The following is a 17,912-nucleotide window of genomic DNA, read 5'->3' as shown; positions in this document are numbered from 1 at the left end:
GCATACCCTCACTGGCAACTGTAGTTTTCTTACTGTTGGTGTTTGAGGTTCTTGGTGAACTCTTGCCACAGCCCAGTTACAGATGGGATCTGTAAGGGTTTTGTGGTCTGCGGCTTATCTTTCCTTCTTTTAGTGGTAGAGTCACATGGCACAGGTTTTTATTTTCATGAAATCTAATTGGTCAGCTTTTGGTTTGGTTTTGTTCTTCGAGACAAGGTCTCTCTTTGTAGCCCTGGCTGTCCTGGAACTCACTCTGTAGACCAGGCTGGCCTGGAACTCACAGAGATCTGCCTGCCTCTGCCTCCTGAGTGCTGCGATTAAAGGCATGTGCCACCAATGCCTGACTGATTTGTCATCTTTTAATGGGTCAAGGTTTTGCTATTATGTCTAGGATCTTTTTGAACTTCACAGACATTTCTCCACAATGGCTATTTTGAACGTTTTCCAGTTTTACTAATGTACAAAACTTTTGATGTCCTAGAGAAAATGGGGCTGAGGGCACAGCCAGATGTGTCTACAGCAGTGGCGGCAGCCACTCCCAGCCCTCCTGTGGGGGAGGGGCAGGAGGGTGAGGATCCCTAGGTGTGGGACACTGAGGCATTCCCGATGCTGCCTCTGCGGAGTCGCAGCCCTGGGCTCCCACGTCCCACTGTCTCTGTAGCTTCAACAGCAAGCGCCACACTGACCAGCTCTGTCCAGCCCGTGAGCCCACTCACTTGATGTAGCTCTTGGTTCTAGCAGCACCTAGGCCCGGGGCACACACTGTAAACTCTAGAGACTCAAGTCCTGGTGGTGAGGTAGTATGACTCACCGAATGGCAGCCACACTCAGGGACTCTTCCTGGGGAGGATTTTGTAACTCTCACCCTGGCTCTTTCCTCTTCTCTGTCCTATCCTCCTCCCCACTCCCACACTCCCTTCCATACTTTCCAATTGTCCTCACTCCCTTTGTGAACTCCAGACAGTCTTCCTCTCCATCTCTCTTTGGAGTGGAGTCTCGGCCTGGCTTTTCCTTCACTGCATCACGTAGAAGCATCTTCACATCCACCATATTGCAAGGAAGGCTTTCATCTTTTTAATGTTTGGGGCTGAATCGGGATCCTCATGAACATGAGGTGAATGCTCCGCCACTGAGATCTATCCTCAGCTCCAGAACTTCAAGTTGAAGAAGGAGTCTAAGTATTTTCAGAGAATCAAGAAGCTGCTATCAACTCTAAGTAGGAAAGACTGTAAGGAGCTGACTTGGACTCAGACACAACTGCATGGCCCTCCATTGATCCAAATCCCATGGAGGTTGTAAATGCGTGTGGCCCTTCCTAAACGGAGAATGTTAAAAATAGGAAAGGAAAGAAAGCTTGTTACATAATGATGAAGTAACTGTGTGGAAGAAGAGAGAGTTAAAAACTGGTGCTGGCTAGTTCCGGGTCAACTTGACATAAGCTAGAGTCATTTGAGGGGAAGGAACCTCACCTGAGAAAATGCCTCCATGAGATCTGGCTCCAGACAAACCTGTAGAGCATTTTCTTAATTAGTGATTTATGGGGGCTGACAGCCCGTTGTGGGTGGGGACACCCCCAGGATGGTGGTCCTGGGTCCCGGAAGAAGCGGGTTGAACAAGCCAGTAAGCAGCAAGCACCTGTCCGTGACCTCCAGGTTCCTGTTCTGCCTGAGTTCCTGTCCTGGCTTCCTTTCCATGACCAACAGTGAGATGGAAGTGTGAGCAGAATAAACCCTTTCCTCTGTAGCTTGCTTTTGGTCGTGGTAGTTCCATCACAGCAGTAGTGACCCTAACTAGGACAAATCCTTCTGGACATTCTTTCACGGCTAGCCTTGCTGTTTCTTGACAGTAAACTCTTGAGGCAGTGCCATCCTCCCTGAGGTGAAGGGGCTCACCTGTGGGCGCTAAGCCAGTCTTTCTGGTGACCCTCCTGCCGCCCCATCTTCCCGTCCACTTCCCCACCTCTCAAGCGACTTCCGCAGCCAGGCAACCCTGCTCCAGAGTTAACTGAAAAAAACACAGCGTGGCTAAACTGCGTGCACTGTTGGTGTGTGAGGGTCCTCTCGCTAGTTAGGCGTCACCCCTTTCCTCTACCCTACTAGGATTGGTAGCCGAGGCCTGGCAGCTCCAGTGACAGGACAGGTTAGCAGCACGGATCTGTGTTGTATGCGCACAGGGACTGTGTAGAAGAGAGGCAAGAACTCAAGGAGATGGCTTGGTGTGGAAGACTGAGCTCAGCACGGCTTTTACAGAGGCTGACAGGCCGTGGGCGAGTACCCGGCCAAGGAAAGGCAGCGTGCGCTTCCGGGGAGGCAGTTTATGGGAAGGAGCACCAACAGGAAAACAATGGAGGATGAGTTCTAGATTCGAGTCGGGGAGAAGCAATATCAGGTACTTCTTCCCAGCAGGGGCAGTGGATGTGCGCACACTGGGAGCCTGCTACCTCTGTAAGGTGAGGCATATGCCATTACATGGCAGGAAAAAGGGGCAGAGAGCACTTCCTGTGTCTTTCTTCATTTTCTGGAGCTCAAAAGGGTCCTCAGGCCACTGCGCTGCATGTTAGAATGGCATATTTCAGTAGTCTTTGGAACTGTCGGGGGAAGGCTGGCAGATATCCCTTCTTTTTAAAAACAATTACAGTTTTGATTTTATTAGCTAATGTATGTGAATGCACATGTGTGTGAGTGTGGGCACATACGTGTGCACACGGCATGTGTGTGGGTCGGAGGACAATTTTGGGGAGCCCATTTTCTCCCTTCTACAATGGGTTCTGGGGGAGCCAGTCAGTTTCTCTGTTACATTCTTCTTTAGGAGACTGTTCCATGCTGAGCCTGTGCGTCCTATCGGTACTCATGTTTAGAACAACAGAGAGAGCTTACGGATTTAATGCTTTACTGTCATGTCTTATAATGTCAAAATTGGTGAATTTTACTCACTTCTGGGGTCTGAGCAGCTGAACTCCACGTAACTGGCCTTTGGAGAAATACGACCTGCTTTGTAGCCAAATTCCCTTCACTGAAAGTTAAAATAGTAACATTAGTATTTATGAATTAGGAATTTTTTTCAATCCTAGAGAACTTTTAATTACTTTTTAAACTTAGGATACCAACAAATGGATTTCATTATGGCACTTTCATATACATGTGTCATTATACTTTGTTCTAGTGAATTAGTCATTTTCTCTATATTCTAGGTTGGCCCAATATATCCTTTGTGGGGTAATCTTCTGAGCTCCAAAGAGTTATGCAATAGGACTCTATAAATTACACTGGAAAACAGAGAGGAAAATCCCTTCTATTAAAAAAATAATTGGGGGGGCATTGGCGAGATCACTCCATGGTTCAGCGCACTGGCTGCTCTTGCAGAGGACCTGGGTTCTGTTCCCAGCGCCCACATGGCGGCTCACTGCTGGCTGCAACTCCAGTTCCAGGGGATCCAGTGCCCTCTTTTGGTCTCCGCTGGCATCAGGCATGCACATGGCACCCAAAGAAACATGCGGGCAATACATCCAGACACATGAAAGTTAACTAAATCAGGAGCTGGGGAGCTGACTCAGTGACCAGGAGTGGACACTGCTGGCGGGAGGGATGGCTGAGCAGCTAAGAGCGCTGGCTTCTCCACCGGAGGCTCAGGTTCAATTCCGACCACGGACTTACAACTGCCCGGAACTTCAGTTCCAGAGGATCGGGTGCCCTCTCCCTCTTCTGGCCTCAGAGGGCATGCGTGTACACGGTGACGTAAAGGCAGAGAACCTGAGCTCATTTCCCAGCACCCATAGCGGGTGGCTACACATCCTCCAGCAAAGGGATCTGATGTTGTCTTCTCTTCCAGGGCACTTGCACACACGGGCATTCATTTACACAGACACGTAAACAAAATAATTTAAAATCCTCTTAAAACAAAACCAACCCCCACCTTTGATTATAACCTCACCAGTTTTGCAAAAAAAATTTTTTTTTTGTTTGTTTGTTTCTTCTTTGGTCCTCTCACTGACTTTATTTTTCATACGTGTGCCCACCATGCATTTACATGTCCTTGTATTCCTTGTTTACGGGATGATGTTTTTAATGGATGTCTAAGACCTTCAAAGAATGAAGGCACCAGAATGTACAGTTTCCCCTTATGTTTTGGAAAGTAAGTTTCCTGCTAGTTCTAAATCACGCTGTTGTTATATATATATATACATATATATATATGTATATATATAACACATATTTACATATATGTGTATATATACACACATATTTACCTATATTTATCTATTTATCTATCTATCTATCTATCTATCTATCTATCTATCTATCTACCTACCTATCTATCTATCTATCTATCTAGTCTTCCTCTTATGAATTATTTCCTTGAGATGAATTCTCCGGAATGAGATTATCAGGTGAAAAGGTATGATGTAAGGCACATGGTACTGTCAGAGGCTAATTTGAGAAGCCACATACACGGACCTTCATACATGTTGTCCACTGAGACGGCGCAGCCACAGCTGCTTCCATTCACCGCAGATGCCTCTGTGTAGCCAGCCACTCAGTATTCTCCTACTCAGCTGTCATGGCAAAGCGCCCCTCGCCAGAGCCTCCCCAGGGTGGGAGCCTCTGAAGGGCTTCCCGGTGTCCTTGGGTTTGTGGGGATGAGTGTTTGCAGCTACTGTTGCTCAGTAACCACCTTTATTATGCAAAGAACCCGACAGAGCAGTCCTGTGGGCTGCCACTGATTCTGTGCGCTTTTATCTGAAGATGAATGCGAGTGGAACTTTGCTGCACAGCGTGCAGCGGAGGGGCGCTGGCAGAGCACGCCGAGCTTATGGGTGCCACCAATCTGGGGACACAGGAAACCTTCCCTCAAAGGAGGAGGAGACCGCTACAATTTTATTTTATTTATTTTTAAAAAGATTTATTTATACAGTACTCTGCCTACATGTATGCCTACATGCCACTGTAGGGCACCAGATCTCACTAGAGATGGTTGGGAGCCACCATGTAGGTGCTGGGAATTGAACTCAGGACATTTGGAAGAGCAGCCAGTGCTCTTAACCTCTGAGCCATCTCTCCAGCCCCACAATTTTACTTTTAAAAGACCTTTTTTTTTTTTTTTTTTTTTTTTTTTTAGATTTACTTATGTATTTTACGTATAGGGGAACTTCATCTGCATGTATGTCTGCAGTTTTATGTCAGAAGACACCAGACAGTACTGAGCTGCCATGTGGGTGCTGGGAATTGAACTCAGGACCTTTGGAAGAGCAGTGAGTGTTGTTAACCACTAACCCCTCTCTCCCACCCCTTTAAAAGACAGCTTATAGTCCAGTTTCATTTTAAATTGACCCTATCTTGTCAGAACACAACACTCTGAATGACTTTTGGAGATAAATAGTGAGGCATCACGGAAGGGATTATCGTATAGACTAGACTGCAACTGTGTCTGGAAGTCATGGGGAACACTGGGAAAAGCCACGACTTAGGAACCAGACAGTTCCTGGGTTCAAATCCAAGCCCTGTCACAGTGCCCAAAGCTCATGGCCTTTTTGTTCTCCACCGTTTCTTAAGGACCTAGGGAGGATAAGAAAGTCTCCCCCTGTGCAGCTACTAGAAGAAACACAAGTATGTGGCTGGGGGGCTGGAGAGGCAGCTCAGTGCTTAAGAGCACTTGCTGTTCTTGCAGAGGACCTGGGTTCAAGTCCCAGCACCCACATGGTGGCTTACAACTGTTGGCAAGTCTAGTTCCAGGGGATTTGACTTCTTGCCTCTGTGGGAGGATTTGCAGGTCTGGTGCGCAGACAGACATGCAGGTAAAACACTAACCCATGTAACATGAAATGGCTAGAAAGAAAAGCATTCACATCGACCATCTCTGTCCACTCAGTGCAACGTGGGACAGAGTGCAAGATAATTATATAAAAAAGAATATCAACTAAGAATATATCTTTCCGGGAAAAAACTCAAGGGACAGTGTTCACAGGAGAAAGGAGAAAGATTTCTGGGCAACGTTCTAGGTGGGGAAATACAGGAGGGCACCAGGCCTGGAAGAGAAACACAGGGCAGGCCAGGGAGGTGGTGCTCCAGCGTGGTTCTCCCCCGCCAGTTAGAGGACGGGACACGTCTGAACACAGCAGGAAATGCAAGTCTCTCTAGCCTCCGCTGCTCACTCTGCCTGGTACGAACACTCCAGGTCAAGGCCGAAAGCTCTGGCTGCAGAAGGGAGAGGCTTTTGACTACAGAGCCTTCTGGTTAGGGATGAGTTTAGGCTGTTCTGAGAAGTCGGGCTTCTCAGCATCTGCTTTGTTGAGAACTCGGGGTTCTCTGCATCTGCTTGCTAAGACTTCAGGTTATGACTACATTAAAGTGGAGAATAACGAGGGGAGGTAAAAACAGGTGCCTGTCCTACCACCCCAAGGCAATTAGGCTGTGTAAACTTACAGCCTTGATGTTACTCAGGAAGAAGCAGCGGCAGAAGAAACTCTCTGACCACATTTTGCTCAAATGTAACATTTGAGCATCATATCAAAACCCAGTCACTGAAAGCTTTGCTTAAAAATTTCAGTGCCACCAGATGTGGTGGTACACTTGAGAGGCAGAGACAGGCAGACCTCTGTGAGTTCAAGGACAGCCGGTTCTACACAATGAGTTTCAGGACTGCCAGGGCTATGTAGAGAGACCCTGTTTTAAAGAAATGAATGAATGAATGAATGAATGAATGAATGAATGAATGAAAAAATTCCAGAGAATTAAGTTTTGCACAGAAGTAAGTAGCATGTTATATATATATTTGTAAGAAGACAAAACAATGCCACCATCAAAGCCCTCCAAACTAAAAAGCCCTAAATGCAGCTTGATAATCCTTTCAGGGATGCTTAAATTTTGAACTTATTTTTGTGGGATGTCATGGGGCTGAAGATGTGACTTGGTGCTGCAGCTCTTGCTTAACATGCCTGAGGCCCCGGGACACAGAAAGACAGAGACACACCACAGGGAGAGCAGGGAGTAAAAAGACAAGACATTCATCAAGACAAGACACCAAGACATTCATGGTGAAGTTACAATACACCTCACTAATAAAAGACTGTCATCCCTAAAGAAGCTAAGCAACAAGGAGGACTCTAGGGAGAGGCTTAATCCTCATTCAGAGAAGGGCAAAAAGTATAGACATCAGAAGCTGGAGAAGACAGGGAACAGGACAGCAGTCTACCACAGAGGGCGTCTGAAAGACTCTACCCAGCAGAGTATCAAAGCAGATGCTGAAACTCAGCCAAACTTTGGGCAGAGTGCAGGGAATCTTATGGAAGAAAGGGGAGATAGAAAGACCTGAAGGGTACAGGAGCTCCACAAGGATACCAAGAGAGCCAAAATATCTGAGCCCAGGGCACCTGCAGAGACTGATACTCCAACCAAGGACCATACATGAAGAAGACCTAGAACTCCTGCTCAGATGTAGCCTATAGGCAGCTCAGTCTCCACATAGGTTCCCTAGTAAGAGGAGCAGGGGCTGTCTCTGACATCGACTAATCGGCTGGCTCTTTGCTCACCTTTCTGTGTGTGTGTGTGTGTGTGTGTGTGTGTGTGTGTGTGTTGAGGGGAGCCTTGCCAAGCCACAGAGGAAGAGGATGCACCCAGCCCTGATAAGACCTGATAGGCTAGAGTCAGATGGAAGTGGAGGAGGACCCCCCCCCCCCATCAGTGGACTAGGGGTGGGGCATAGGGGGAGAAGGGGAAGGGTGGGACTGGGAGGAGATGAGGAGGTGGCTACAGCCAGGATACAAAGTGAATAAATTGTAATAAATGTTGTGAGTATTAATATTTACTATTGATATATCTTTTATTAAGCAGCAGCTAGTCCTAAACCAGCTGTATACCCAAATCACCACACAGAGACTAGGATTTATTTAATTAACCTAGAGCACAATGCTGGGCAATAGTTACTCCATCCTAAACCTCCAAGCCTGCATAGTTTCCTGCCATTCAGATTTCACCCATTATACTTGCTTTTAGTCATATCTTAGGTCTGGTTCATTTTTCCATGTGGTTCCAAGTCCTCTCCTGTGGATTCTCCCTTCCTTCTGCTTCCTCTCTCCCCTCTGCGGACCAGGATGTCCCACCCTGTCCTCTCCATTGCTCAGTAGTGGGGCTGGTTGTTTAAGTGACAACACAGAGAACAAATGGTGGCTTGTTTACACAAACTTGAGACAGGTGATGCTTAGAATAAGCATCAAATGCAACGTCTGGATTGAAACCAGATAGTGGGGTAGAGGTTCAGCATTTGAATGAACAAGGGTACATTCCACGAGAATATTATATCAACAAATAAATAATAAATCAATAAAAAATTAGCACTCCAAAAAAAAAGAATGCTTTGACTTATTAAAAAAAAAGGACTGTCATCAACTATGTTTAAATTATTTATAAATACAATCTTAAAAGTGAGCAAAAGACTCAAACAGGTACTTAACCAAAGAACTCAGGTGGCCCATGAAATGAAAATGTGCTCAACCTTTGTCATGACTAAAGCTGTAAATAAGAGAGGCTGGAGAGATGGGTGGTTGAGAGCACACCATCCACATCTTTTCCAGCTTCTGTGGGGGCCTGCACTCACACGGTACACACACACATATTCAGGCACACACAGGAACACAGAAAATAAAAACAAAGCAAACAACGAAAGGACACATGGAGGAGGGATGGCTCAGAGGTTAGGAACACGCTGTTCTTCCAAAGGTCCTGAGTTCAATTCCCAGCAACCACATGGTGGCTCCCAACCATCTAGAAGGAGATCTGGTGCCCCCTTCTGGTGTGTATGCATACATACAGGCAGAATGTTGTATAAATCAATCAATCTTCAATCACATGGAAACTGCACAGATCACTACGAACTTCCCAGAATGGCACCTTTGTGAAGTGGTATTTCATGCTTGAGAAGAGGGAACACTTTACCCTGCTGCGAGTATAACCAGAAGCGACCTATTTGGGGCAGCCTGACCCTCATGTAGCTGAACTAAACAAATGCCCGATGACCCGGCACTGCTTACAGGGAGCCCAGGGCTGCGCACCAGGGCTTCTGCTTGAGCTCAGAGGGCTGTCCACAACCACCAACAGAAGGCGTGCACACCGCCGTAGGCCGACAATGTGCAGAACAGACACCCACATCGCTGCACACAGACATAACTGTGTCTGTGAAAGCAACACAGGGAACAGACCTTTGCACCACGGACTCCCAGAGGTGCCCGTGTGCCTGTAAATGAGCCCTGTCCTTTTCCCTTATAAGTAGCCCTAATTGAACTCACCCAACCCAACCAAACAGAAAGAACGGCTTTGTCTTTGACCACTTAGTCACATGTGAGGTAAAAGGTCTTAAAGGCATGCAGCCTGTGTGGTGAATTCACCCGTGATCCCCGCACTGAGGAGATGGAGGTAGGAGGCAAGGGCTTCACAGCCGGGGCTCAGCTACATAAGCAGTTTGACACCAGCTGAAGCTACACGAGGGCTCCTCTTAAGCAAACACACAAACCAACAACAAACTCAAAATAAGAAACCAAAAAGGCCCACTGCTGGTTTTTACCACAGTCGGGTAAGCCCCAGTGTTTGGGAGGGTGAGGGAAGACAGGGGATTTGGGATCTGCCCCGGCTACAGAGCAAGTTCCAGGACAGCCAAGGTTACATACTGAGATTCTGTCTCAAAAAACAAACAAACATTTATAGAATTTGCAGCTTGTAATTTTGTAGCTACCTAGTCACATGGTCCCTCGGCCACTATGATCCTGATTTGTTTTTTTTGGGTATTAGTATGTGAATATCAAAAGAAGGAACTGGGCACCTCTGTAATCCCAGTACCCAGGAGGCTGAGGCAGGGGGACCCTGCGTTGGGCAGGCCTGGTCTACACGGGAGGCTTCGCTTTGTCTCAAAAACAAATACAACCAAAAGCCGAACCCTGCAAACTCAGCTCCACCGAAGTCCTGGGCCGGGAAGCACCAGCAGCGCTGGCAGCGCAGTGTGTGTAGTAAGCTGGCAAACGCTGGGCCCCCACGACCATCCTGAGCTTAGCCCTCTGTGGGGGGCTTACAGGGAAGCGCCCTCCTGCTTTGCGGAAGCCTCAGGGGACGCGGCCCTCAGTATCCCCAGCAAGCATGTCAGTGCTCTGAGCTCTGCACTCACACGCTTGCGGGCCACTGCGTGGGTGCCGGGAACCGAACCCCGGTTTTCTCCAGCAGCGAGCGCTCTTAACCGCTGAGCCGTCTCTACACGTGCGACCCACGCCGTTGGTTAAGCGAGTAATATGTGCTGCGTGCTCAGCCAATGTTCGTGGCAGCTCTCACCTCGGCTTCTCCAGTAGGAAAGGACCGGCACGCCTCCTGGCATGCCAATCCTGACAACAAAGACTTCTGTTTTCAGGCTGCCTGCAATAACCTGGAAGAGTGTAGGGACCGTGGGTTACAGCCTCATGCTGTTTCCATGACAGCGCGGCTGTAACCTCCGTGAGCCGGAACGCCCTGCGTGAGCATTCAGGGACAGCTCAGGCAACAGAAGAGCAGGGAAAGCTGAAATCCTGGATCTAAGGAGGGCCTGTTGACAGACAGTGCTCCGACTGATAGGGTTTCAGGCACAGGCCCTCCAAAGAGCCTGACATTTCTTTTTCTGGTGTAAACACGTATCTTTATGACATTATTTATTTCTGTTGCCTTCCTGCCTTGGAGTCCTCAGGACTTGAGGGTCCAACTTTATTTTGATATTCATAATCTCTCTTCTTTTAAATATTTCCTTGGGACCTATGGACAAAGTAGCTTATTGATTAACTGCTGTATTAAATTACAAAGTTCATAAGCTTGGCCTGCCCCATCTAGGATGCAAGCCCCTGGCTGTGTTAACACTGCATCAAATGTAAACTTGACTCTCTCCTAAGTGACATCAGGACCAGGCACCATGGAAGCTTCTGCAGCTTTCCACTGGTAGGCTGACTTTTTCTTTCTTAATTTCATTTAAAAATTATTGGAGAGTGTCAGTTTATTATAAAACATCAAATAATAAGAACTGAATAGAAGCAAAGAAGCCCCTTTTCCTCTTATAGTCTCCAGAACTGAATATATTCTAGAACCACCGTGAAGCTGTTCCAAGGGTTGCTAGACATATTCAAAACCTATAAAATCAGGATTATTCTCTAATACTGTCCTAAAACGTACCTTTAAACCCTTAGCATATTAAAAATTTGAAACTTATTTTATGTGTATGGGAGTTTTGTCTGTGCATAAATGCACCATATGCAAGCAGTGCCTGAGGAGGCCAGAAGGGGGCGTCAGATCCCCTGAAACTGGGTAGCCACCATGTGGATGCTGGGAATCAAACCTGAGTCCTTGGAGGAGTAGCAGTACTCATAACCACTGAGCTCTCTCTCCAGGCCCCCAAATCCTTAACAGTTATTACAGAAAGGATTCTACGGCAACGCATACTTAGTGCCATTCTAAAGCACGTAAAGCTAGGCCCTGGGGCGGGAGGAGGAGGCACACTTCCACGGGTCCGCACTGCCTAGAGTGTCTGGGGCACAGGGGAAATTTGCAGGGTAAAGTTTTGGCACCTCTCTCCCGCCCTCTGCTCTGGACCTACGGCCCCTCCTCACATGAGGGGGTCTCCAAGGCCTGGCCTGCAGAGTCAGACCTCATGCAGTTCGCCACAAAGGGGTTGAGTCTGGCTTCATGTCTCACAGCCTACTCCACGGCACAGCATCCAGGGATCACACTCGATTTCAGTTCCACCCTTAGGCTTAGGCCTGTCATTCCATAACTGATCTTGACCGGATACAGGAAATGCCACTGGAGCTCAGCAGCAGTGGGCTGGCTGCCAGATGTCCGGCCCATTCATTCAGGGCACTGTGGGAAACACAGTGAGACCAGCTGGAATCCCCGGATGAATGACAAGGGAGAACTGTGTTTCTCCTTAGGGGAAGAGGAAGACGTTCAGGATTTACACGTTTTGGAAGGTCTGTAATTCTAGCTGTATCAGGCCAAATGACCCTCAGGAGAGCTATCAGAAAGAGAGAGAAACACACACACACACACACACACACACACACACACACACACACACACAACCAAACCTGGACATGGTGGCATGCACCTTTAATCCCAGCACTCAGGACAGAGGCAGGTACATATCTGTGAGTTCAGGGCTAGCCTGGCCTACAAGTGAGGACAGCCAGGGCTTCATGGAGAGACCTTGTCTCAAAACGCAAACATACAAACAAACAAAAAAATGGGTTGAAGGCAGAAACACAGAGGCTGCTCAGAAGGTGCGTGTGCAGGACCCCACACTGGGTGCGGACCCATGGCCCTTCTGCTCTTGTTTTTCAGAAGCTCCTGCAAATTTTTTTCTCCTCCTCCTGTTTGTTTGTTTTTGGAGACAGGGTTTCTGTGTTTTAGCCTTGGCTGTCCTAGACCAGGCTGTAGGCCAGGCTGGCCTGGAACTCACAAGAGATCCACCTGCCTCTGCCCCCCAAGTGCTGGGATTACAGGCGTGCCCCACCACCTCCCGGCTGCCTGCAAAGTTCTTCAATGTCTGCATATTTGAGGGACTTGGGTCGGTGCAAATGCCTCGGTCTCATCCTCTAGGCCTCTGACTGACCGACTGGGGTGGGTCTGCAGCATCTGTGTTTTCCTGGGCTCTTCCGGTTATTCCCACAGCCCACTCTGAAAACTAAAGGATCACTGCCGGACTGATACTTGACGGGTGTGGCAGATGGAGACGGTGGGAAACAATGTTCTGGGGAGTTGGCACTCGGTGTGAGAGCAGTTACTTGGGTTTGTTCATCTCTCACTACTCCTCTTTTGATCTTTAAGCTTGGGCATCTTACTGTGCCCACCTGGAGAAAGTGCGGCTTTACTCTAAAGCCATGTCGATCACAGGCTTTTACAGTCTGTTCAGCCATTGGGGAGAAAAGGGAAGAACAGAGGAGGCAGGTGGGACTGGCAAGGGTGTTCTCACACCTCTTCTTAGTCACATGCAGTGGATGGTGAAGCCATGATGACAAGGCCCCTGGGGCACTGTGCCACCTGAGGTAGGCAGTCACTGGCCTAGACAGGGCAACTGTGGCTGGCAGCCACGTTCAGGATGCCAGTTAGGGGAGAGGGAACATAGAGAATCCATCAGCCTTTTTCAAAAGCTATTGAGAAGATACAGCGACTCAAGCTTTCCTCCCAAGAAAGTCGGTGAGCACGAGAGGAAAGGCGAGTGCGTACCTGTGAGTGTCTGGCATTCCCGTGTCAGAGCTGGCTGTGCTGCAGGGGACAGCTGACCTGTCACCCTGGAGCAGCTGGAGGCGCAGGTAGCCAGTCTTCTTCCTGCCTGCCCCAGCCCTCGAGCCCTAAGCCTGGCTTGCGCTGGGGCAACTCTGCACCCAGAGTGAAGAGACCAAGAGTTTACACATCTACAACCTGAAGGGGTTGGACTTGGTGACCTCCAAATTCCATGAAGCCACACTCGAAGCTTTTCTCTCTCATAGGCTTTAAACAAGCACTGGCCAATTTAGTGCACAAGGGAACAGGTTTAGAGTTAAAGGTGCAGGCGGATACCCCGGCATTACCTGTCATGTCTCAGTATAGGTGTGGGCAACACGCTTGTCAGAAGCCACCCGAACTCAGCCAGCGTGTGCAGCAGCGGGCCATAGTCTGTTTTGACTTCACAGCCCTGTGTGGAGAAGCATGTGAGCTGACGGTCTGAGGACAAAGACCCCGGCGCTGAGCAGCCAGGACGAGGGGTGACAGGGCTGCAGCGACGGTTGTCTGGCCAGTGGTCCAGTGCCATGGGGCCCATGCAGCCCCCGGAACCCCATCCTCTACAGCTGCTCCCTTCTTAAATCCACAGCAAGGGCACAGTGGCCATTCAGGCCTTTCTTTGGTCCTGGGAAAGCCGTGGTTCTCAGATTCTAATGTGTGGAGCTGGGAATCTGCATTTTAAAAGCTCCCTAGGGTGTCAGTTCCACCAAGTTTACAAAGCAGGTTCGGCAGCAGCAGCCTAGAGGCTGACGGGGCTGGGAGCAGGGCAGCGAGCTGACAGGGGTGAGCTGACCGGGGCGTGCTCTAGTTCCTGCCTCACTGGAGTTTGCTTTCACTTGCTTATGACTCTCACCTTCCCCAGCCCCTTTGTAGGGTTTTCAGTTTCTTTGAAAATGAGTTCTGTCCTCTATGGCCTTTGTAAGGCCAGATAGTAAAAATGTTTCCTTCAAAGACCCTGTCATGCTTTCAACAGGGGTACCTGAAGGTGTCTGTCCCCTCAAAAGCAGGGGCCGGTGACACAGGAAGTTGTAACTCCCCAATCCCAGCAAGTGTGCCGCCGCTGATTATGAAGGACAGTGCCGCCGTGTGCACACAGCTGGCCTGCTGCTCCTCAGAGAAAACTTCTGGCTATTTTTACTTCAAAAATCAATTCTTAAGGTCAAAAAGGTGCGTCATGTTGAGCCCTCAGAGGTTAAAGACTAGGTGATGACTGGATTATTACTCCCAGCCAACTACCCAGGCATTTTGTAGTGAGGGTTTCAGCACCAGGGGATTTTGTTTGGGGCTAAAATCTCAGACTTGGGGGAACCTACTTAGGTGCAGACGATTTTTGCTGCTCATTTTACTGAAATGTTTGACAACATGGGTAAGGCATATAGAAGGTTGTCCGTTCTTTTTTGAGGACATTTTGATGACAGTGGACCATCTGTGTTTAAGGATACCGCACGCACCTGGCAATGACTTTAGTATGTAAAACCACACACAGAGAAGAGCAGGGTCTCAGAAGCTGCGGCTCACCTCAATGATGGTCCACTGTTCCACCACAATGGCATCGTTTCCCTTCCTGTTAGAACCTGGGACTCCACAACCTTCTTCTTCATAGATAAAAAACCCTTCCAAAGATTTCGGCGAATGGTCCCCTGTGAGGGAAAGGACACAATTCAGAAGAGTCATAAGTAAATTATACCTGTTTCTAAGGATCATCAAATCCTTAGGGTCACCGTGACAGCGAGCTGTGAGAAACACTTGTCAACTGGAAGCTGTGTCCTTGTGTGTGTCTGCACGAGCAGCCCCAGGTTCTGTCCCACCATCTCACAGTGACAGCTGCTGGGTGAGTCAGCTCACGCTTGTAATCCCAGGACTTGGGAAGCAGAGATAGGAGGATTACGACTGTAAGGTCATCCTTAGCTACAAGTTTGAGGCCAGCCTGGGCTATGTGACACAGAAATGGGCTGGAGAGATGGCTTAGTACTTAACTTTGCTTTCTGCTCTTCCGGAGGACGGAGTTCAGTTCCCAGCACCCGCACTGGGTAGCTCACAGTTGCCTATAGCGTCAGCTTTAGGGACTCCCATGATATGTACACACACAGAGACACATAAATAAAAAACCTTTACAGGAAAACCTCACTTAAACAGGACAAATTTATTTTGGTTGAATTCTTCTGCTTTAAGATTTCCTTTTTCTCCATAGGTAAAGACGGTTTTATATGTCACTGAATTAAAATCCAACATACACATGAAATTACCACAACAGAGACAAGATTAAATAATGTGAGCACAGATGGAATGCCAATCTCAAAAGCATCTGGAAATGAGCTTCACCCTGAAATAACATTTTGGCTTTTGATCTGTATTATATCATCAATGGAGACATGAAAAATGTTAGTCCTTGAACTTACGCGTATAATATTAAAATCAATGTGTGCTAAGAGCTTTAAAACCTGTAAGTGCAGCTGGGTGCGGTGTTATATGCCTGTAATTGCAACACTCGGGGAGGCAGAGGCAGGAGGATCTCTGTTTGAGGCCAGCCTGGTCTACAACGCAAGTCCAGAATAGCCAAGGCTACACAGAGAAACCCTGTCTCAAAAAATAAAAATAAAATAATAAAAAAACCCAAAACCCTGTAAGTGCAAGGCTAGGGACACAGCTCGGTAGGTAAGCTGCTGGCTGTGCGAACGGAGGGAGGGACCTGGGAGGCAGGGACAGGCAGATCCAAGGCTCGCTGACCTGCCAGCCTAGACAGAGTGAGAGACCCTGCTCCCCAAAAGAAGATGGGGGGTGGCAGAGAAAGATAACTGGATGTTGACCTCTAGTCTCCACGTGCACATGCCAGGGCAAGTGCACACATGTATGACATGTCTCTCTCTCTCTCTCTCTCACACACACACATACACACACACACACACACACATACACTCATATTAGAAGCACTGAGCAATTTTTTACCTCAGAGCATTAAAAAAACCCATGTCCCCACAAAAGCCACAGGAAGAGGCTAACAGAAGTCATTGTCCAAGAACCCCTGCTGGGAAGGAAGTTTTAAGGAAGTCCTCTCTGCATTTCTCTTGAATAGTTGACAATAACCATCTGGCCTAAACTAAAGGATTTAATGGAGATTCTTTTGTCTCCTACTTGGCAATAGAAGACATTTTTTCTCATGGTCATGTGCTGGGTGAACATTGTGGGTTTTATGTTACATCAAAGTTTCCTTGTTGGTCATACAAAAGAGAATTGTTTTGTTAAAATTGCTGGATGTATACAGTCATTGTAACGAGGAAATTTGTGTTTGTCTATAAATACGTGGTCACACCTCAGAAGTCTTAATAAATATTTTCATTTTAAAACCCTCTACAAAAAGAGCCTGTCTGTGCGGCACAAGCCTTTAACCCCAGCACTCAGAGGCAGAGGCAGGCAAATGTTTGAGGCCAGCCTGGTCTACAGAGTGAGTTCCAGGACAATGAAGGCTACACAGAGAAACCCTGTCTCAACAAACCAAACCAAACATTCCAATTACTCACATCATGGTGTGCTGATAAGTCAGCCTGTCTACCCTGGTTGAATAGATTGCTTAATATGCTCCCAGTATAATCCACGCTGTATATTTATATTTTAATAAGGAACATATATTCTACTTTGTCCGCACAATGATTTTTATTTTATTGTCACCATCTCCATTAAAAAATGATTTGTTGTTCTAAAAAAAAAAAAAAAAAATTCTATTTTTTTAGGAACCCATGCTGCTAAGATCACAGTCTACTAGGACCAGAAAGCCTTGAGCTCAGCGCACAAAATGGAGGACTCCCTTTGTCAGTGGGGTGTTCAGATCCCCACACCCTCTACCTGAGGATAAGGGATGTCCTTAGGGAAATTACAGGTTCGATGCCCTTTCTCTCCGAATAAAATTGCTCTGACTCCCAGAAGCTGGTCCTGGAAGTTGCCCCTGTCCATCGCCCCCGCTCCCTTTGTCCTCACGGACCAACAACGAAGACAATGACGACAGGGTAATAAAGGCTAAGGAATTTTCACGTGACATTTTAAGTTTAAAATGAAGACAGCACTAATTTTAATGTCATTTTTAGTTTTAATTTTTATTAAGAGACTGAAATACGAGCAAATTGGTTCTTGCCTTTTTGGGGGGGATTTTTTTTTTTTTTTTTTTGAGACAGGGTTTCTCTGTGTAGCTCTGGCTATTCTGGAACTTGCTTTGTAGACCAGGCTGGCCTCGAACTCAGGGATCCACCCGCCTCTGCCTCCTGAGTGCTAGGATTTGAAAGCCATCGGCCACCACAACTGGGCTTTTTGTCCACCCCCCTTCTCCTTCTTCTTTTAACACATTAGCATTTAGGGCAGAATGCACTTTTCTTTTTGAGATGGTTCCCAGAAACACAGGGAAGTTAAATTTCCTAGCTGGGGTGCTTCCTACTTGTAGTGCGTGCCCTACCCTCCTTTCACTGTGGTGCCCACAGTCGCACCACAGTCACCAGCAGAATTAGAACGGATAATTAGAACTGGATTTTTTTTTTTTTTTTTTAGAATGGGGTTGTAGATTTTAAAAGAATTATATATTGCAGTAATCACATAGTTACAGCCTGTCCCTCTGTTTCCTTTGGGACATGACATTAGGAAAACCATGTTTCTTGGGTTCAGTGTAGGAAGATA

The 17,912-nt window shown here is 47.5% G+C and overlaps 1 protein-coding gene across 1 annotated transcript in view; it reads right to left on the bottom strand.

Annotated features, from left to right (window-relative positions):
• Rftn2 (raftlin family member 2) overlaps nucleotides 1-17,912 on the bottom strand; it is a 53,343-nt gene that overhangs the window by 7,078 nt on the left and 28,353 nt on the right. Inside the window, exons 6-8 of the mRNA XM_055617143.1 lie at nucleotides 14,772-14,893; nucleotides 13,562-13,665; nucleotides 2,934-3,012 (exon numbers count right to left, since the gene is read on the bottom strand). Coding sequence (XP_055473118.1) covers nucleotides 2,934-3,012; nucleotides 13,562-13,665; nucleotides 14,772-14,893 — 305 coding nt within the window. The remainder of the gene's footprint in view (nucleotides 1-2,933; nucleotides 3,013-13,561; nucleotides 13,666-14,771; nucleotides 14,894-17,912) is intronic.

The sequence above is a fragment of the Psammomys obesus genome, unplaced genomic scaffold, assembly GCF_907164565.1.
Source record: "Psammomys obesus unplaced genomic scaffold, mPsaObe1.curated_primary_1811, whole genome shotgun sequence".
In the NCBI taxonomy this organism is placed as follows: domain Eukaryota; kingdom Metazoa; phylum Chordata; class Mammalia; order Rodentia; family Muridae; genus Psammomys; species Psammomys obesus.
This window is presented reverse-complemented; position numbering and strand designations above follow the sequence as displayed.